This window comes from Bufo bufo, chromosome 7 (assembly GCF_905171765.1).
Source record: "Bufo bufo chromosome 7, aBufBuf1.1, whole genome shotgun sequence".
Taxonomy (NCBI): Eukaryota; Metazoa; Chordata; class Amphibia; order Anura; family Bufonidae; genus Bufo; species Bufo bufo.
Genome location: NC_053395.1, coordinates 38,316,242 through 38,339,250, shown reverse-complemented (window position 1 = coordinate 38,339,250; position 23,009 = coordinate 38,316,242). Strand labels below are relative to the sequence as shown.

The window sequence follows — 23,009 nt, the reverse complement described above, 5'->3', positions numbered from 1 at the left end:
GCGACAATACTCTAAAATCCATTGGTTTGATGGCCAGGGCGCGTATATCAAAGATCCCTATGTGTCTTCTTTCAGTGAACGCAGAGAAGGCCTTTGATAGGGTTAATTGGCAATTCCTTAAAGCTACATTGTTACATCTAGGGTTGGGAACCAAAATGATCCAGAGAATTATGGCCTTGTATTCCACTCCATCAGCAAAAGTACTTGTCAATGGCATCTTGTCAGATCCCTTCCCTATTCGCAATGGCACACACCAGGGATGTCCCTGTTTGCCGATGATCTTCTTATATACCTACGTCTTCCTTTAGTTTTGAACAAATTTAAGATATTTGGCCGCCTCAGTAACTTCAAGGTGAACACTCATAAATCGGAAATTCTAAACATTACTCTTCCCATTAGACTAACTACTTATCTAAAGGACTCCTTCCAGTTCAGTTGGGCATCACAATACATCAAATACTTGGGAATTAACTTACCGGCCAATACTGATCATATTTTTTAAATCTAATTTTCCTCAGATGATCAAAACTATTGAATCCAACTTCCATAAATGGGAATCCTTTCAGCTATCTTGGTTTGGTAGAATCAATACCCTAAAAATGGATATCCTTCCTAAATTCTTGTATCTATTTCAAACACTTCCATGTCAGATTCCCGTCTCATTTTTTACCCGCCTTAGAAGAGTCACCATGCGATTTGTTTGGAAGGGCATGAGACCAAGACTTACAGTGGGATGCGAAAGTTTGAGCAACCTTGTTAATCGTCATGATTTTTCTGTATAAATCGTTTGTTGTTACGATAGAAAAAATGTCAGTTAAATATATCATATAGGAGACACACACAGTGATATTTGAGAAGTGAAATGAAGTTTATTGGATTTACAGAAAGTGTGCTATAATTGTTTAAACAAAATTAGGCAGGTGCATAAATTTGGGCACTGTATTCATTTTATTGATTCCAAAACCTTTAGAACTAATTATTGGAACTCAAATTGGCTTGGTAAGCTCAGTGACCCCTGACCAACATACACAGGTGAATCCAATTATGAGAAAGAGTATTTAAGGGGGTCAATTGTAAGTTTCCCTCCTCTTTTAATTTTCTCTGAAGAGTAGCAACATGGGGGTCTCAAAACAACTCTCAAATGACCTGAAGACAAAGATTGTTCACCATCATGGTTTAGGGGAAGGATACAGAAAGCTGTCTCAGAGATTTCAGCTGTCTGTTTCCACAGTTAGGAACATATTGAGGAAATGGAAGACCACAGGCTCAGTTCAAGTTAAGGCTCGAAGTGGCAGACCAAGAAAAATCTCGGATAGACAGAAGCGACGAATGGTGAGAACAGTCAGAGTCAACCCACAGACCAGCACCAAAGACCTACAACATCATCTTGCTGCAGATAGAGTCACTGTGCATCGTTCAACCATTCGGAGCACTTTACACATGGAGATGCTGTATGCGAGAGTGATGCAGAGGAAGCCTTTTCTCCGCCCACAGCACAAAAAATGCCGCTTGAGGTGGGCTAAAGCACATTTGGACAAGCCAGCTTCATTTTGGAATAAGGTGCTGTGGACTGATGAAACTAAAATTGAGTTATTTGGCCATAACAAGGGGCATTATGCATGGAGGAAAAAGAACACAGCATTCCAAGAAAAACACCTGCTACCTACAGTAAAATATGGTGGTGGTTCCATCTTGCTGTGGGGCTGTGTGGCCAGTGCAGGGACTAGGAATCTTGTCAAAGTTGAGGGACGCATGGATTCCACTCAGTATCAGCAGATTCTGGAGACCAATGTCCAGGAATCAGTGACAAAGCTGAAGCTGCGCCGGGGCTGGATCTTTCAACAAGACAACGACCCTAAACACTGCTCAAAATCCACTAAGGCATTTATGCAGAGGAACAAGTACAACGTTCTGGAATGGCCATCTCAGTCCCCAGACCAGAATATAATTGAAAATTTGTGGTGTGACTAAAAGAGAGCTGTCCATGCTCGGAAGCCATCGAACCTGAATGAACTAAAGATGTTTTGTAAAGAGGAATGGTCCAAAATACCTACACCCAGAATCCAGACTCTCATTGGAACCTACAGGAAGCATTTAGAGGCTGTAATTTCTGCAAAAGGAGGATCTACTAAATATTGATTTAATTTCTTTTTTGTGGTGCCCAAATTTATGCCCCTGCCTAATTTTGTTTACACAATTATAGCACACTTTCTGTAAATACAATAAACTTCATTTCACTTCTCAAATATCACTGTGTGTGTCTCCTATATGATATATTTAACTGACATTTTTTATCGTAACAACCAACGATTTATACAGGAAAATCATGACGATTAACAAGGTTGCCTAAACTTTCGCATCCCACTGTAGTTATGATATGTTGTGTTGACACGCTCTAAATCTTCAGGGGGAGTAGGCTTACCCAATTTCCTTACTTACTACAGGGCATCTATTACGAACTGCGTCCTTGATCTAGTTCATAATTCTGCCTCGAAGCTATGGGTGGAAATTGAAAGAGATGTGTCTCCTCATTTAGTGCCCGGACTCTTTTGGCTCCCGGCAGATACACGTAGCCAGATCCCACATTCACATTTACATTTATCTCCTCTACTGTCATCTTTAGCTTCACTGTGGGATAGATTTGCTCCCAAGTTAAAATTGGTCTCAAGGTCAGGACCGCTCACAGTTTTGAATGGACATCCAGCACTTCCTGACTCCCTAAACATCTGCCAAGCTTCGCAACATCTGCGGTGCACTCGATTACTTTCAAAAATCTCCAAGGTGACAAAGGCTTGCTTCCCCTGAATGATTTGTCTCACATCCTCCCGAATACACCAGGTTTCTTTATTTTCAGCTAAGAAATTTCATATGGTCCTTGACACCTGGGTCTCAGCCTGATACACGACTGACCCCTTTTGAGAACCTATGTTTCTCTGAGTCAGCTCCAGGTCATGCAGTCTCCTTGATCTATAGTATGATTAATGATGGAGAGATTGAGGATAAAACTCATGGGATACATCCCCAGGGAATAAAATTGGTTAGAGCTTGAGAGGAAGAGTTGGGAGTTACTATTTCCCCAGATCAATGGAAAAGATCTTTATTATTCACACACAAGTCCTCCATTTCAATTGGTCTCCAAGAGCTTAATTACAAAATCTGGACCAGGTGGTATAGGACTCCGGTAAAACTACATAAATTCTACCCATCGGTATCGGATATCTGCTGGTGTTGCCAAATGTATACAGGTACAATGGCTCATATATGGTGGGATTGTCCTGGAGTAGCCCCTCTGTGGAAAGATGTTTTCTCTCTATATAACCATCTTTGCCGGACTTCTATATCACCGTCTCCTCTGATAGCATTGCTTTCTATTTTTCCAGGGCGAATAAAACATGTTAAGAAGGGTATCTTAAGATTTTTTATTCTTGTCATGAGACAGATTATTCCCCGTAGGTGGAAATCAACAGAGGGTCTGCAGAGGATTACTTGGGCAACTGCTCTGGATGCCATAGCACGCCTAGAGGAGTTAAGTGCTGACTCAAGTTTATCTGGCCCGGTCTATACAGTAACTTGGGAGCCTTGGCTCCAGTTCCGATCCTCCTCTTGCTTCTTGGCTTGGTTGAGAGATGGCTCCCTTTCCTGTATATTTAAGTCCTATTGATGTTATCAGCCTGGATATGATATATCTTGTCTCCATGTACTCTCCTGGTATCCTTGTTCCTTTCCTAGTGTCTCTATCTTGTCTCCCCTTCTATCCTTCTTCTTGTTTTCTTACGCATATATCTTCGTTATTTTTAATTTTTCAGTTCTCCTTACTATAATTATATTTTCAAATGTTTCATAAGCAGATACTAATCAACAATACTAGTGTCTTGTATCTTTTGATATATTACATATTTCATGTGTTGTTCACAATTATCTATTACAATGCTTAGTAATTACTATTGCTAATCTGCTCTGATAAACAAATAAAAACTGATTGAACCATTAATAAACCTGATCTGGGCGCCAATTTACATTCAGTCTTTTGCCAGTGTAGGGAGAGGTTGCTTTGTGGAGCAGGGACAGACTGTTAGGGACACAAAATGCTAGCTAATAGGGCCACAAAAGTCCTTTTAAGGACTGGTATAGGTGTGCTATCGATAGGTGTGACATACTGAGGGGTGTAATATACTTATAATATATTTTCTAACATAGAAATTATATAATAGTGCAATTGTATTGTGCAGCAGTTGTGTGCGGTTCTGCTGCGATACTGCAGCCACACAAACGCTATTGGAAGCAATAATTTCTACTTGTGTGATTTACCAGTTGCCCTCCAAAAAAAATTATTGAAGCAGGGGTGTTATATACCAATAATATACTTTTATATAGTGCATTTAGGTAGTGCAGCATTTGTCTGCGGTTTTGCTGCGTTACCTCATCTACACCGAGTGAAAAACACTATTTGAAGAAATCATTTCTACTGGTGTGATTAACCAGTTGCCCCCCTAAAAAACTGATTGAAGCAGGGGTGTTATATACCAATATACTTTCTATATAGTGCATTTAGGTAGCGCAGCATTTGTCTGCGGTTTTGCTGCGTTACCGCATCTACACAGAGTGAAAAACACTATTTGCAGAAATAATTTCTACTGGTGTGATTTACCAGTTGCCCCCCAAAAAACTGATTGAGGCAGGGGTGTGATATACCTTCTTCCACAAATACTGCTCTTCTATAGGGACTTTTGTCACAGGGTAATTTTGAAAATGACAGGCAGAGGAAGAGGCAGGCCATTCCGCAGGGGTGGCAGGGGTCGGGCAGGTTCACCAGGCCGGAGCCTAAGTGGGAAGTTGCAGAAGGTGCGTGTGATTACGTCAAAGGACGCACCAGACTTGGTTGAGTGGCTCACTTAGCCTTCCGCTTCTGCACCCTCCTCATTCTCTCTATCTGCACCCTCTTCACTCTCTGCTGTGTGCACCCCCAAAGACACCACCACCACCATATCCTTTCCGCTCGAGTCAGAGGAATTATTTTCCCATCCATTACAAGACCTTACCGATGCGCAGCCATTATTGGCATCGGATCAGGAAGAGGAGGTATCAACAGTCGCCACCCAGCAGTCTGACGACAGTACCCAGATCAGCCCAAGGAGGGTGGTCCCTGCTGTTGCTGCCTACTCCGAGATGTCAGTGGTGGTGAAGGTGACGAATCCGATGATGACGTGTCGATGGATGTCACGTGGGTGACCACAAGAGAGGAAGAGGAGGGGAGTTCAGAGGGAGAGACGGAGCAGCAGATAGGGAGGAGAAGGAGGAGAAGCAGGCAGAACTTACAGCGCACAGGAGGCAAAAAGCAGACTGGTAGCGTATCTGGAACGAGTCATCCACCATGAACGGTCACATCTGGCGCTCCCAGGACACCGGCACATGGCTCCGCAGTGTGGGCTTTTTTTAACGTGTCCGCTGCTGACAATAGTGTTGCCATCCGCAGTCTGTGCTGTCAACGCATAAGTTGCGGTAAGCCCAACACTCCAAAAACACAGAAATATAGTGGCAATACTGGAGGAGCGGCTCAACCCCTAACACTGTAGCGTGTTTTACATTCGGGGAGCAGCCCCACCGCATGTGGACCGCAGCAAACGACTATCCCCAGCAAAAAATGCATACGGTGGAGGATGTCGGCGCGGTCCACATGCACCACAAGGGCATCCTACACAAAACGGAGCATTGTGCGGATGTAAATACAATCATATAAATCACAGAAAAAATGCACCAAACGGATATGCCACTGACTATACTGGCTAGTCATAAATGCAGATATTAAAAGCTGAGACTTTCGCCAATATATTCCTGTCAGGAAAATATCGGAGCCCATCATTGCACCACGTCACGGTCACTCAGCATGGCAAAGGGTCCTACCACTACGCTACCTATGGTGTGAACAGGGTCTGAAGGTGATGTAATCCAGCTCGCAGCCAGGCTTCCACACAAACGCCTAGCAGGACAACTAGTGCAATGTGAACAAAGGGCGTGGCTTGCAGTCTTGGCTTTGTTCACATTGCACTAGTTGTCCTGCTAGGCGTTTGTGTGGAAGCCTGGCTGCGAGCTGGATTACATCACCTTCAGACCGTGTTCACACCATAGGTAGCGTAGTGGTAGGACCCTTTGCCATGCTGAGTGACCGTGACGTGGTGCAATGATGGGCTCCGATATTTTCCTGACAGGAATATATTGGCGAAAGTCTCAGCTTTTAATATCTGCATTTATGACTAGCCAGTATAGTCAGTGGCATATCCGTTTGGTGCATTTTTTCTGTGATTTATATGATTGTATTTACATCCGCACAATGCTCCGTTTTGTGTAGGATGCCCTTGTGGTGCATGTGGACTGCGCCGACATCCTCCACCGTATGCATTTTTTGCTGGGGATAGTCGTTTGCTGCGGTCCACATGCGGTGGGGCTGCTCCCCCAATGTAAAACACGCTACAGTGTTAGGGGTTGAGCCGCTCCTCCAGTATTGCCACTATATTTTTGTGTTTTTGTCTTGTTTTATATGTAGTGTATGTGCCGTTACCTGGCATTCAAACACTCTTTTGCACCTGGTGACCTCCATCACAGGGTCTGATAAGGGCGTGGCTTGCAGTTTTGGCTTTGTTCACATTGCACTAGTTGTCCTGCTAGGCGTTTGTGTGGAAGCCTGGCTGCGAGCTGGATTACATCACCTTCAGACCGTGTTCACACCATAGGTAGCGTAGTGGTAGGACCCTTTGCCATGCTGAGTGACCGTGACGTGGTGCAATGATGGGCTCCGATATTTTCCTGACAGGAATATATTGGCGAAAGTCTCAGCTTTTAATATCTGCATTTATGACTAGCCAGTATAGTCAGTGGCATATCCGTTTGGTGCATTTTTTCTGTGATTTATAAGCCCAACACTCACCTAGGGACAACTGCCTTAAGAAGGCACCTGGCCTCCCATCACCGAGCCCAGTGGGAGCAACACTGTCAGAACCCACAAAGCCACACTCCCGGCGCTTACTATCCTGCCTCTTCTCCTTCTCCTCTCTCCTCCCAGTTGTCCTCTACTCCACCTTCCACCGTGCTGTCGTCGCGTTCATCTGGCAAAAGGCAGGCTTCATTGCCCCAAAAGTTCCAGCGAAAAAAGATGATGATGCCGGATAACCCTCTTGCCCAACAGCTGACCGCTGGCTTGTCAGAACTGCTAGCCCACCAACTACTGCCATATAAACTGGTGGACTCGGAGGCCTTTAGAAAATTTGTAGCCATTGGAACACCGCAATGGAAGGTCCGTGGAAGGAAATATTTCCCCGCTCAATTTGACAGTTGGTGAAGTGGTGTGCGACAACGGTGCCAATCTGCTGAGCATGCTGAAACAGGGCAAAATGACACCCGTGCCGTGCATAGCACACTTCCTGAACTTAGTCGTGCAGCGATTCGTTGCCAAATACCCCAGGGTCCAGGACGTCTTGCGGCAAGCCAGGAAAATCTCTGGTCATTTTAGAAGATCTTACATGGCCATGGCTCACCTTGCTGACATTTAGCGGCGACACCACCTGCCCGTCAGACGTCTGATTTATGACTACCACCCGACGCAATGGAACTCCACCTTCTATATGCTTGATAGGCTGCTCCAGCAGAAACGTGCAGTTAACGACTACCTGTACAAACTCTGAGGCAGGGCAGGTTCTGGGGAGCTTGTTCTTTTTTCACCGCGCCAGTGGCTGCTCATGCACGACGCATGCAGACTTCTGTGGCCATTTGATGAGATCACCAAACTGGTCATACGCAGCCAAGGCACCATCAGTGACATCGTACCTTACGCCTACTTTCTGGAGCGTGCATTGCGTCGTGTCATTGATCAAGCCGTCGAAGAGCAGGAGCAGGAAGATGAGGAAGTCGCAATGCTGGATGAATTCCCAGGAGGGCTACTCCATCTGAGACAAGTCAACAACAGGAATCTGAAGAGGAGTCAGAGGAGGATGGTGCCAGGGCGAAGAAGGAGCAAGAAGAGCATGCTTTAAACTTTTCTGGGATCCCTGGTGTTGTTCGTGGCTGGGGGGAGGAGAACGAGGACGACATTATCCTGGATGATGAGCAGGAGCCAGGCCACTCCACCGCTTCCAGTTTAGTGCAAATGGGGGCCTTCATGCTCCAGTGTTTGAAGAGGGACCCCAGTATAAAAAGCATAAAGGGCAAGGACCAGTACTGGGTGGCAACGTACTTAGACCCCCAGTACAAACACAAAATGGCTGAAATGTTACCACCATCACAGAGGGCTGTCAGAATGCAGCACTTCCAGGCCTTGCTTTGTGAATTTCCACTCACAGAGAAACAGTTGGGGGTACCAATCCAACAGTGCATGGATTTCGGATATGAGATAATTCTTGCAGCCATCCCATCGTAAGCCTTCCTTCGGATCTAGCCTCAGGGAACGCCTAGACCGACAGGTGTCCGACTACATCAGCAATGTGGACGCTCTGAGAAGCGATGAACCCCTGGACTACTGGGTGTGCAGGCTTGACCTTTGACCTGTGGCCAGAGTTGGCTTGCCCCTCGTCCAGTGTCCTGTCCGAAAGGACGTTCAGCGCAGCAGGAGGGATCGTGACCGGTAAGCGCACTCGCCTAACTCACGACAGTGTGGACTACCTCACATTTCTAAAAATGAATGAGGCATGGATCTTGGAGGAATTCAACACATGTGATGAGTCGACCACGTTTGATTTAATTTCCTCATGACAGCCCACAAATATCCGCCACCACCCAGAACAAATCATGATCCCTGTCTTAGGTAAATACAGTAGATATGTGTGTATGTATTTGCACACGTCTATGTATATACACTTATGTCAGCATGACAGTATGTATGTGGGCTTATTGCTGCCCATTCATACCCCCGGTTTTGTATGTATGTATGTATGCGTATTTGTTTATAGATGTGCCCCAAGCATCTGTGGATATATATATATATACAGTGAGATGCGAAAGTTTGGGCAACCTTGTTAATCGTCATGATTTTTCTGTATAAATCGTTGGTTGTTACGATAAAAAAATGTCAGCTAAATATATCATATAGGAGACACACACAGTGATATTTGAGAAGTGAAATGAAGTTTATTGAATTTACAGAAAGTGTTTTATAATTGTTTAAACAAAATTAGGCAGGTGCATAAATTTGGGCACTGTATTCATTTTATTGATTCCAAAACCTTTAGAACTAATTATTGGAACTCAAATTGGCTTGGTAAGCTCAGTGATGAGAAAGAGTATTATTATTATGAGAAAGAGTATTTAAGGGGGTCAATTGTAAGTTTCCCTCCTCTTTTAATTTTCTCTGAAGAGTAGCAACATGGGGGTCTCAAAACAACTCTCAAATGACCTGAAGACAAAGATTGTTCACCATCATAGTTTAGGGGAAGGATACAGAAAGCTGTCTGTTTCCACAGTTAGGAACATATTGAGGAAATGGAAGAACACAGGCTCAGTTCAAGTTAAGGCTCGAAGTGGCAGACCAAGAAAAATCTCGGATAGACAGAAGCGACGAATAGTGAGAACAGTCAGAGTCAACCCACAGACCAGCACCAAAGACCTACAACATCATCTTGCTGCAGATGGAGTCACTGTGCATCGTTCAACCTTTCGGCGCACTTTACACATGGAGATGCTGTATGCGAGAGTGATGCAGAGGAAGCCTTTTCTCTGCCCACAGCACAAAAAATGCCGCTTGAGGTGGGCTAAAGCACATTTGGACAAGCCAGCTTCATTTTGGAATAAGGTGCTGTGGACTGATGAAACTAAAATTGAGTTTTTTGGCCATAACAAGGGGCGTTATGCATGGAGGAAAAAGAACACAGCATTCCAAGAAAAACACCTGCTACCTACAGTAAAATATGGTGGTGGTTCCATCATGCTGTGGGGCTGGGTGGCCAGTGCAGGGACTGGGAATCTTGTCAAAGTTGAGGGACGCATGGATTCCACTCAGTATCAGCAGATTCTGGAGACCAATGTCCAGGAATCAGTGACAAAGCTGAAGCTGCGCCGGGGCTGGATCTTTCAACAAGACAACGACCCTAAACACTGCTCAAAATCCACTAAGGCATTTATGCAGAGGAACAAGTACAACGTTCTGGAATGGCCATCTCAGTCCCCAGACCAGAATATAATTGAAAATTTGTGGTGTGACTTAAAGAGAGCTGTCCATGCTCGGAAGCCATCAAACCTGAATGAACTAAAGATGTTTTGTAAAGAGGAATGGTCCAAAATACCTTCAACCAGAATCCAGACTCTCATTGGAACCTACAGGAAGCGTTTAGAGGCTGTAATTTCTGCAAAAGGAGGATCTACTAAATATTGATTTCATTTCTTTTTTGTGGTGCCCAAATTTATGCCCCTGCCTAATTTTGTTTAAACAATTATAGCACACTTTCTGTAAATCCAATAAACTTCATTTCACTTCTCAAATATCACTGTGTATGTCTCCTATATAATATATTTAACTGACATTTTTTATCGTAACAACCAGCGATTTATACAGGAAAATCATGACGATTAACAAGGTTGCCTAAACTTTCGCATCCCACTGTATATATGTATATACAGTACAGACCAAAAGTTTGGACACACCTTCTCATTCATAGAGTTTTCTTTATTTTCATGACTATGACAATTGTAGATTCACACTAAAGGCATCAAAAATATGAATTAACACATGTGGAATTATATACATAACAATCAAGTGTGAAACAACAGAAAATATGTCATATTCTGGGTTCTTCAAAGTAGCCACCTTTTGCTTTGATTACTGCTTTGCACACTCTTGGCATTCTCTTAATGAGGTGTTAATTCATAGTTTTGATGCCTTCATAGTCATGAAAATAAAGAACACTCTTTGAATGAGAAGGTGTGTCCAAACTTTTGGTCTGTACTGTATGTAGAGGGAAGTGTATTAAATATTCCCTAGATTCAATTCCCTATCAACCCTAATCAACAGTTCATTCCCCATGTTTAGAGAAAAACTTGTGCTGATAGCCTGTAGGATAACAGCTGATCAATATCTAGTCCTCTTTTGTTCAGGCCCTAAACAGTAGGATGGTCTTGTTTGCTGGTCACCTCAGGACAAAGAGATTGCAGACTCTCTGGCACCGTTTGTCAGGGGGCTTTCTAACCAGAGACATCATGCCACACCTCTGCCCCATGGCTAAACTCCATTCCCCTACTTCCAGCATTTTGGGACTAGGGGGGAGGACTCTTCGGATTTGAGGAAGGCACACTATGATGTCACATGCCTGAGGAGGGGGGGAGGTGAGCTTTTTCTGAGGCTGATATATGAGCCCCAAGCCAGGAACAGGGGTCTCTTGGGACTGGACTACACACATGAAGGAAAAGAGGCCGATATGCCCCTGGAGATGGCTGAGTATACCCTGGCATGGCATTGTATCTCTGCCCTTGCAGTTCCAACCATATTTACCCCTTCCCTGCCCAGCAGCATCAACCCCTGTTGGTGAAACCCCCTGCAAATACCCTGGCACTGCATTGCATCTCTGCCCTTGCAGTGCCAACCACATTTACCCCTTCCCTGCCCAGCAGCATCAACCCCTGTTGGTGTAACCCCTGACCTCCCTCCCCATTATCCCTGCATTTACCCCTACCTTGCCAACCCTGTTCCTTACCCCTACCTTGCCAACCCTGTTCCCCTGCTCTGCCCTGCTATAACCCTGCAGCAGCCTTCAGCCTGGTGTATCTGTGGCCTGCATTAACCCTTGCAGGTCCCAGTAAGCCCTGCTACTCTTATTTCCCCTAGGGATAGTTTAGAGCCAGGTTGGATGGGCTGCTAATGAATGTATGTATGTGTGTGTGTACTGTATTAGATAGTTTTGTGGGTGGAATTTGGGAACTGTGTAGTGTAGTGAGTATTGTATTTATGGTGCTGTACTGTGTGTATTGTGCATTGTACGTTGATAATAAATATATTGTATTATTTGTATTATACCTACTGTGTAACGTGTTGTTATTAGCGGTAGCTAGCTCAGTTAGGCGCTCGCAGCTAGTTTAGTGATTAGCGTAAGGCAAAGTGAAAGTAGTGTTATTAATATAAAGGTAAAAATAAGCGGAGTCATCAATAGACGGCTCCTCCTATTTATGATTATTAATTATTGATATTTGCATAAATATTGGTGATTCATATTCCCATTACAAAATACATATTTTTTGTGGGAATTTTTGCCAATGATCCCCCTCTGGTATATCACTGTCCATGTTGTTGGACTATTTGTGTACTTCTAGTAAGTGTTTGCTGGCTGCAAACATGACCTGAAGGTTTTTCAGGTTCGCCTGCCATTAAACTAAATGGGGCACGCCGCGAACTTGCAGTTCGCAAACATTTGATCGCGTTTGTGCGATTGTGTTCGCGAAGCGTCCCGGCCGATGTTCGTCCATCAGTACTTGGCACCAACAATCTGGTTAAACAAATCGGGAATCAAAGGAAGAGGGTAAGGATCATGGACAGTAATCCAATTGAGTTCACGGAAATCCAGACATGGCTGAAGACCTCCGTCCTTTTCTTTAACAAAAAAAGAACCCTGCTGCCACTGGAGACTTGGAATGTCTTATGTGTCCTTTAGCCAAACTCTTGGCAATATACTCTCTCATGGCCAGTCTTTCAGGTCCAGAAAGGTTATACAATCTAGATTTTGGTAACTTAGCTCCGGGACTAAGGTTGATAGGACAATCATATTCCCGATGTGGAGGTAAATCCTGGCATCCACTCTCAGAAAATACATAGGCAAAATCAGATATAAAAGAGGGTAAAGTCTTAGTAGTTAAAACAGAAAAAGATGTATTCAGACAATTGTCAATGCAATAATCACCCCAATCTAGAATCTGTCTAGCTTGCCAATCGATGGTTGGATTGTGCTTGCTTAACCACGGTAATCCCAGAACTAACTAAGCAGGAACAACAAAAAACACGAGATTAATTCTTGATGAAAGTCACCCACTCTTAATCTGATATCATGCACCACTTGAGATAAACACTTCTGAGTTAGAGGTGCAGAATCAATAGCAAAAATGGAAATGTTTGCATACAGATGAACTGCATACAGATGAACTGAGCATCAATCAAGTTCACCCCGGCCCCACTGTCGATAAACACCTCAATCCTCACAGTTTTTGACTCTAGCGCCACCTCAGCAGTCAGGAGAAATCCGGTACTACCAGTCAAAGACAAATGCACATTTTCTGACTCTCCTCTCACCCCTCCAAGAGTCAGATGGGAATTAAATGTCCCTCTTTTTTCTTTTTGCCGTTGAATGTCCCTTCTGTCCGCAGAAAAAACACACTACCTTCCTATTACCAGTATGCTAAAAAGCTGTTTCAGGAGTAGCTCCCCCTAATTGCATGGGTTCGTCCCCAAACATAAACCCGGGAGTAGCGTGTCAAAGGAAGATGATACATCATGTGATAGTATGTCCTGAGAGTGGGGGCCCCTAGATCTCTTTCTCAGGCGTCTATCAATGCGTATAGCCAGAGACATAGCAGACTCCAGAGACACTGGGGTTTCATGAAAGGCCAAAGCATCCTTCAGCCTCTCTGATAACCCTTGACAAAACTGGCTACGGAGGGCAGGATCATTCCACTCCATATCCGTAGCCCACCTCCTAAACTCAGAGCAATAAATCTCAGTGGAACAATCACTCTGATGAAGGCAGTGCAACTTGGTTTCGGCTAGAGAGGTCCAATCTGGATTATCATAGATAAGACCCAAAGCTTAGAAAAACTAATCTACCGAACGGAGAGACTATGATCCGGTCGGCAGAGAAAAAGCCCATGAGTGCGCATCCCCCTTAAGCAAGGAAATAATCACACTGACTCGCTGTTTCTCATCCCCAGATGAGTGTGGACGTAGACTAAAATATAGTTTGCACGCCTCCTTAAACAAAATGCAATTATCACATTCCTCAGAGAATCTGTTTGGGAGGGCAACTTTAGGCTCCAGATAGGCCTGGTCTCCACCACTACCACCAGGACCAACAGCCTTTGATCTCTGCATCTGCGAGATGGTCATGCGGAGTTCAGCTACCTCCAAAGACAGCCCTTGCAGATGACCCGACAGTGCAGCAATAGGATCCATGGCTGCACACAAACAAAAAATGACGGTTAAGGCAGTTTATAATGTCACGCTTCGGTGTTGGAGGGAAACACCACACCGAGCATAGGAGGGAAGGGGAAAGCAGGGAATCAGGCCTGAGAACTAGGGAAGGAAGATGGACACCTCCTAGTGAAAACCCTAACCAAAATCCTGACTGACTACCAGTCTGAACAGACCCCAAAGGTAGGTGAGTTCATACGTGGGAATACCTAAAGTCCTATCTAGCCCTATAGGACCCTGGTACTAATGGCAGGGATGAGACCAAAAGAAAGGACGAACAGGAGTCTACTTCATGCTTAATACAAACAATAGGGAAATGCAACACACAGAATCCAAACAAAATACAAAAGGGAAAGGAAAAACTTAACTTCAAAGAGGCTATGAAAGCACCAGGAACTCAGCCGAGATCCAACCACAAGCAATCCACAGGCACAGAAGCTATTAAGCGCACAGTATAGTGGGAGAAGCAACTATAAATAAGGAAGGTTAAATGACCACATAAGCAACACCTGGAGGCAAGGGGTGTGGCCATTACCAGAAACAACACAGACACCTATTGATCCACAAGGAAAACCTGTCAGATCCAGTGGCAAAACTACCGGGGAAGCAGGGGAAGCGGCTGCTTCGGGGCCCGGTGCCCCGGCAGCGTGTGTGACAGTTTATTTTCAAGTTAGTTAAATAGCCGCAGTGGACCAGGCCCCCTCGCTAATGTGATCTAATATTACTGTCTCCTGATGTGTCTGGGATTCCAACCCACAACCTCCATGTACCATGTATCAGAGGCAAAGCATTTACCCACACAGCCATAAGGGCTGCATTGCTACTGATTGAAAAAAAATATGAGACTTCTACTGTTATAGCTGGCTAATGTACATCTATACACATGACAGCTGCCCCAACACACCCAGCACTGCTATATCTCTATATGACAGCTGTCCCAGAACACTCAGCTCTGCTATATCTCTATATATGATAGCTGCCCCAGCAAACCCAGCTCTGCTACATCTATACACATGACAGCTGCCCAAAACACACCCAGCACTGCTACATCTATACACATGACAGCTGCCCCAGCACACTCAGCTTTGCTATATCTATATATATTTATCTACTGTATAGCAATACTTAGAGATATAAAGATGTAGCAGAGCTGGGTGTGCTGGGGCAAGTGTCATATATAGAGATATAGTAGAGCTGAGTGTGTTGGTGCAGCTGTCATGTATATTAGATGTAGCAGAGCTGGGTGTGCTGGGGCAGCTATCATATATAGAGATATAGCAGAGCTGAGTGTGCTGGGACAGCTGTCATATAAAGAGATATAGCAGTGCTGGGTGTGTTGGGGCAGCTGGGTGTGTTGTGTATAGATGTAGACTGAGGCTACATTCACACTAGCGTTGTTTGAATCCGGCGTTCAATTCCGACACCGGAACTGCCTGCCGGATCCGGAAAAAGTGTGAAAACGGATTACATTTGAATCCTGATCAGGATTTTGATCACAATGAAAAAGTGCATTGGAAAAGACGGATCCGCCATTTATGGACATTTTTTTCACATTTTTTGGGTTTAACATGCAAAAGCCGGATCCGGTTTGACTGAACACACAGCGCCAGATCCGGCGTTAATGCAAGTCAATGGGAAAAAGGCCGGATCCGTCGTTCAGTCAAAGTGTTCAGGATTTTTGGCCGGAGGTAAAAATACAACATGCCACTTTTTTCTGAAAAGCCTGATCAGTCAAAAAGACTGAACTGAAGACATCCTGATGCATCCTGAACGGATTGCTCTCCATTCAGAATGCATTAGGATAAAACTGATCAGTTCTTTTCCGGATTTGAGCCCCTAGGACGGAACTCAGCGCCGGAAAAGAAAAACGCTAGTGTGAAAGTACCCCAAGGCCTCTTTCACACTTGCGTTGTCCGGATCCGGCGTGTACTCCACTTGCCGGAATTACACGCCGGATCCTGAAAAACGCAAGTGTACTGAAAGCATTTGAAGACGGATCCGTCTTCAAAATGCTTTCAGTGTTACTATGGCAGCCAGGACGCTATTAAAGTCCTGGTTGCCATAGTAGGAGCGGGGAGCGGGGGAGCGGTATACTTACAGTCCGTGCGGCTCCCGGGGCGCTCCAGAATGACGTCAGAGCGCCCCGGGAGCCGCACGGACGGTAAGTATGCTGCTCCCCCGCTCCCCACTACACTTTACCATGGCTGCCAGGACTTTAGCGTCCCGGCAGCCATGGTAACCATTCAGAAAAAGCTAAAAGTCGGGTCCGGCAATGCGCCGAAACGACGTTTATCTTAAGGCCAGATCCGGATCAATGCCTTTCAATGGGCATTCATTCCGGATCCGGCCTTGCGGCAAGTCTTCAGGATTTTTGGCCGGAGCAAAAAGCGCAGCATGCTGCGGTATTTTCTCCGGCCAAAAAACGTTCCGTTCCGGAACTGAAGACATCCTGATACATCCTGAACGGATTTCTCTCCATTCAGAATGCATTAGGATAAAACTGATCAGGATTCTTCCGGCATAGAGCCCCGACGACGGAACTCTATGCCGGAAGAAAAGAACGCAGGTGTGAAAGAGCCCTTAGCCAGCTATAACAGTAGAAGTCTCATATTTTTTCAGTCAGCAGCAAGGCAGCTCTTATGGTCGTGTGGTTAGGTGCTTTGCCTCTGATACAGAAGGTCGTGGGTTCAAATCCCAGCAGAAACTTTTCTGAAATACAAGCACTGACTCCATATATGGACATACAGGAAGAGGCTGCATCGCATCGCTGACATGGAGGTAAGTATAAGTGTTTATTTTTATTTTTTTAATACCCGACTGTTACTGCCATAGGGGGAGCGGGAGGCACTTGATACTGGCACATGGGGAGGGGGGTTGGCACCTGATACTGGCACATGGGGGGGAGGGGGGTTGGCGCCTGATACTGGCACATGGGGGGGAGAGAGGGGTTGGCTGGCACCTGTTACTTGCACATGGGGGGGAGAAAGGCACTTGATACTGGCACTTTTTTTTGGGGGGGGGGGGAGATGGCACTATGATACTGGGACATAGGGGGGAGAGAGAGGCACTTGATACTGGCACGTGGGAGGGGGGTTTGGCACTTGATACTGGCACATGGGTGTGTTTGGCACTATGATACTGGCACATGGGGGGTGGGAAGGAGAGAAGCACTTGATACTGGCACATTGGGGGGATGGGAGATGGCACTATGATACTGGGACATGTGGGGGGGAGGAGAGAGGCACTTCATACTGGCACATGATGGGGGAGCATCTATGGGGACACTTACTGGCACATTATTGGGGGGCATTATGGGGGACACTAGGCCGGCAGCCTATTAGAGGCCGGACACTGAGGGGCATCTACTGGGGCACTATATATGGGGCATTTTATACTGGTACATTATGGGGGGCACTAGCAGGAAGGGGGGAGAGGAGCACTATGGGGGAATTTACTGGGGGCACTATATAGGGCTATTTTATACTGGGACATTATGGGGGCACTATGGGGACATTCGCTCAACTGGGGGCATTACAAGGGGGTATTTTTGCACTGTCACATTATAAGGAGAAATATTTCTACTGGGGGGGCATTATGGTGGGCTTTATTACTCCCCCATGGTATGACCCCCTAGTAGCAGCACCCTCCTCTCCCTGCTCTGCTATCCCTCTGCCTCTTCTCCAAATCCTTATTATGAAATCTTTCTCATTAGGATAAAGCACAACATCAGCTCCACCGAGCCCCCGACCAAAGTGTTGAAGTGGTGTCCGAGATCCCCAAGGGCCAAGTCAAGTAACTGTAAGTTTTCATATGAAATATGTTTATGTTATACACATATAGCATACACTGTGCCACACAATATACAGTATACCGCTACACTGTGCCCCACAATATACAGTATACTGCTACACTGTGCCAAAGGAGTGGGGTTTACACAGGAGGAGGGAGGTGCGAAGCGCGCTGGGGAGCCCTTATAAATATTTGCTGTGGGGCCCAGTCACTTCTAGTTACGCCCCTGGTCAGATCAAACAACGTGTTGCAAGTCTCACAAATCTCCTGCCACTCATTGTCGCCGGGACGTCTGTATGTCTCGGTACGTCTGTGACACACACATACTGTATATCTACTGAAAACGGTGGTGACCTGGAACATTTAGAAATGTAGACAACACAATATAAGGAACACGTCTACACTGGAATGGTCTCATTCTAATTGAAAAATTGTGGCTCGACCTGAAAAAACTGTGAAATCTCTTTGAGTTCCACACCCAAAAATGTATTGATAAATGGTCTTCTAGAAAATTATCTTCTCAATACAGATTGCCAATATGCTATACTTGGAATATGTCACAGTAAATCTAGTCAAGAAAAGGGGTGCTCTAATCAAAGAAGTGCTCGTTTGGAGAGGTTTTACCTCTGTTCATTCATAGTCTAAGACTATTTTCACATCTGCGTTGTCAATGGGGACAAAACTAAACGAACCGGAACGGAGTGCACCAGAATGCATTCCGTTCTGGTTTGTTGCTTTCCCATGCCGGACACAAAACTGCTGCAAGCAGCGTTTTTGTGTGCGGCATGGGAAACTGAAGAAGCCGGATGTGGCACCAAAAACTATGTATGTCAATGGTGCCAGATCAGTTTTTTTCGGACACAAAAGATTATGGTACCCATTGACTTACAATGGTTTTAGTGCCGGCTTCTTAATTTTTGATATAATACAATGAATCAGTTCTGAACAGATACAGCCGGTATTGTATTATTATAACGTAAGCGCTTTGCTTTGGTTTTGAGATCCCATGCCAGATCTCAAAACCGGACAGCAAAAACGCAGATGTGACAGTAGCCTTGGATAACTTTTGGGAAAACAAATATACAAAGCTGGAGCAGATTCATCAACTGAAGGTCATAATGACCAAAGGTGGCTTTGCTGACTTGTATGAGGTAATTACATATGCATTCAGTTTTTTATCTTTATGTTTTTTTCCTATATTAATTCACACCAATTCAAAACCACAAAAAGGCAAGTAAATGAGAAGGGGACTATTAGAGTAACTGGAGGCTTCACATAGTAATATTCAATGATCAACAATTACTATCTAGCAACAGTTACGGTACTTTGAATCTCCGGGTACTTCATCATCAACAAAATTCCCCAGCGGATCGTTGTAGATGTAGTTTCAGTACCAGCACCGAAAAGATCCAGGACTGCAGAAATCAGATTCTCCTCATCAAAATATGTCTCAGTTTTTGTTGATTCCTGAAAACACATCACATGAATATTCTACATTACTCACTATCCATAGCCGGTTCCATTTCCAAAACTGTATAGTAAATTCTTTGCATCAAACTAATAAAAACCCATCTCCTCTGCTTTTTGGGATCTTTACCTCTTATGTTTCTTTTTACAGGAAACTGTAAGGTTTTAAGTGTAATTTCCGCATGATTCTTCAAGCGCAAAGGACTAAGGCTATACAGCATGTGCCAATATTTGTGAGGTGATGGTAATGTCGATCTATTAACGTTAGATTGTGCTGACATGCACTACTATGGGAATCAAACATAACTCACCTGTTCCTGTTTCATAAGATATGCATCGATGTATCCGTTGATGTCATTGGCACTGAACTCTACTCTTCGTTTCTTTACAAAGTTTAGAATAAAATCTTTTAGATTTTGTATGTTCTGCATTACTTTGTTGTGCAGACCCAAAAGTGATCCAATGAAGGGATAATAATTATAAAGCTGTTGGAATAAATAGATCTTATTGTAAAAAAAAATTAAATACAGACCTGTTTAATAAAATGTATCTTTTGGAGCAAGCAATAAGTCACGCTGCCTTCAGATATAGAGCACATCAGTAGCACAAATTTGTAATTTCCTAATTTTGTGCTACTATCTGGGATGAACCCAGATACCAGCTGTTCTTTATTCTTTTTTTTTATTATTTGTTGTGCAACATCTACATTGGTATGTATGTTCTCCCCATTTTGCTCGGTTTTCCTGTGGATTCTCCACTTTTCTCCCACACTAAAAAAGCATATTGATCTGCAGACATATGAAATTGTTTCCAGTATGTATTTGGGTGAGAGGCAGGAAAATTAGATTGTGTAATCTCTGTAGCATATGTGGCTGCTATAGCATATGTGGTTGCTATATATTCAACAGGAAAACCAACTAAAATAGTTGACTACCTGCATGTACACAAATTTTAAGAAATCATGTAGATCAATTAAAAAAGGCACAAAATCTTTATTGACCAATTCCCATAAAAGCACAATAAAAAGTACCACAAAAAATACATACCTAAAGGGTCTATCTGGCCAGTATTTATTTATTTTTTTTAGAAATGAAAGAAACTAAATTATCAAAATGGCATAAAAAAGAATTGATACCTCAGTGATCCCCTGCTCCAAATCCAATGCTACCCAGGTCCCCGATTGTCTTTAAATCACCCCTCAGCCAAAAACTGTTTGCAGAGGTAACTGCCAGTGATTGATCTGAGTGGTCTTTTCCTGTGTGTCAGAAGGGGCCAGTAAGTAGAGACCATAAGGCAGGGAACCAGAAAAGTGAGAATATATTGTTTTGTGGTTTTTTTGGCCATTTTGAACCTTAAAAAAAATCACTTTCCAGACAACCCCTTTAAATTCATTTATTTCTTCAAAGAGTTTTACAAAGTTTCTTTGACCTACAAGGCACTACAAGGTGTAAAGTCAGAAGGGCCCACCAGAGCTCCACAGGAGCCTCTGGTGGGCCTGTCTCTGAAACCATAGTGGGCCCCCAAGTTTCAGGAGAAAATTTCAATTTGGAGCTGCCTTTGGAACTAATCACTTACCGCTAGAGTTTATTTCTTTAATTAAAAACCTTTTAGACTTTATTGATTATATAGAGGTTGGGCCCTAAGAATAATTTCCTCTGGTAGGCCCAAGGAACCCCATGCCAAAACTGACAAGGTGATACCTAATATTCTTCATATATGGGTAAGAAAGAAAAGAAAACAGTGGCTTCACCCATTTAGGAACCAATGGTTCGGTGCACAATCTCACAGTACACCCGCCGTAAGTAAAATGACGATAAGTAATAAATATGTTAGGGAGGCACTCAAATATCTGGCAAATGCATAGACAGACAAGATGTAAAAGGTAAAATGATATATTTATTATCTAAATATCTAAACAGACATGATTGTAGATCCCAAACACTATAAAATCCCAATAGTCATTAGTTGATCAACTAAAAAAATCATAAAAATATTAAAAAAAATAATAATATATAAATATATTTTAAAAAATGATACGTGATTTAACCAGGCCACAGTCCAAACATCCAGCAATCGGTATAATCTTGTACATATATATTTCTCCACACACAGTTCTTTATAATGGAGTCTTGCTGATATGCTGCGATATTGATAAATATATTACAGTTTTTCTCAAATGGTGGACTGTTCGGTTGATATCTGCACAATTGCAGTAGAATAGGCGTAATATGCTCACAAGTGTTCTCCTTTTAGCGATGATTGCAATATAAAATATAACCAATCTGGTAGTCAATGTAGCAATATGGCTGTTACCTTACTGATAGATAGCGAACAATATAGCTGTGAGGTATTACATTACCCCTCCTGTAGATGGTTGCGCAGGGACAGCTGGATATCAGTCACGTTGTGTGAGTAAAACACAAATAAAACAGAAAGTCAGTCCTGCGTCTCAACACGGACAGTTACTTGCGCTGCTGCTGGTCCCGGGTTCGTGTGGTAGGTTTCACACTGGCAAAGTCAAGTTCATAGGTTTTGGAACCGCGCTGCTGGGAGCTATGTATTCCGGTCACAGGTGGATGATACAAGGGTGTCAGCCCCTCTCCTCGACAACCAAAGGATATGGTCCTCCCAGACCTCCTCCTCTACAGGGTTTAAGGGGATAGGCAAGATAGTGAAGCACCCTTGAGAAAGTTGTTCTAAAAGGTTTTATTCTACTTACAACAGGTCAGTAGACAAAAGGCATAAAAATACAAGATGATCGTCACGTTCCTGCCCGACCCGGGTTTCGCTACCTCGCTTCTTCAAGGGCGATGACTGAGCATGCTCACAAACGAGCCCTATAAATAGCCCAGCCCTCTCATTATTATTCAAGCGGGTGTGGTTCCCATCCGTATAGGACATTTTCAAAATAACAGTTTTACAACATATAACATAAAATCACACTGATGCAATCATTTTTAAAATACAAACATAAGAATATAAAATTATACACGGGAGTGGATTGTTACTCCCTATTGCCAATTTGTGTAAAGACCCTTTCGGGTTACCGCTGTTCTCAATAGTCAATATATACATTCAGCCTCTTAATAAGAATCTATCCCCCACTTAATCCTCTCTTGTCCTAGGTGTATCCCAACTCAATTTATTATAGTAGTTCTATCCTCATATACATTCCATCCACTCCTCGGATATTATACCGGTATTCTCCACCTACTCCCGGAGCGTCATTCAGCTAATTTCCACTCCTCCTGGAACATCCCTCCACAGGACGCCATCCGATTCTGGGACGTCACACAGGTAATCTCCGCCCACTCTTAGAACGTCACTCAGGAGGGCGCCACCCACTCCGGTAGCGTCATTCAGGTGTTCTCGACCCCGCCTCCACCCCTGATGTTCCCATCACAAGGCATCATTATCCAATGGAGCAGCCAGGAAACCTGACGTCATCCAAAGGTCCTTAGGAGGCCAGGTAGAGAACAGCCGAACGTCGCCACCGGTGGGTCATTTTACAGTAAACATGGTTTAAGGTCAAATTCAATATTAAGCCCTCTGGGTTGTAGGGTTCCTAGCTGGTAAATCCACTCCACTTCCTTTCTATTGATTTGTG

At 44.0% G+C, this 23,009-nt stretch overlaps 1 protein-coding gene across 1 annotated transcript in view; it reads right to left on the bottom strand.

Moving 5' to 3' along the window:
* Positions 1–23,009, bottom strand: part of LOC121008167 (cytochrome P450 2K6-like) — a 247,802-nt gene that overhangs the window by 23,662 nt on the left and 201,131 nt on the right. Inside the window, exons 8-9 of the mRNA XM_040440558.1 lie at positions 19,714–19,887; positions 19,261–19,402 (exon numbers count right to left, since the gene is read on the bottom strand). Of these exons, the coding sequence (XP_040296492.1) occupies positions 19,261–19,402; positions 19,714–19,887 (316 nt within the window). The remainder of the gene's footprint in view (positions 1–19,260; positions 19,403–19,713; positions 19,888–23,009) is intronic.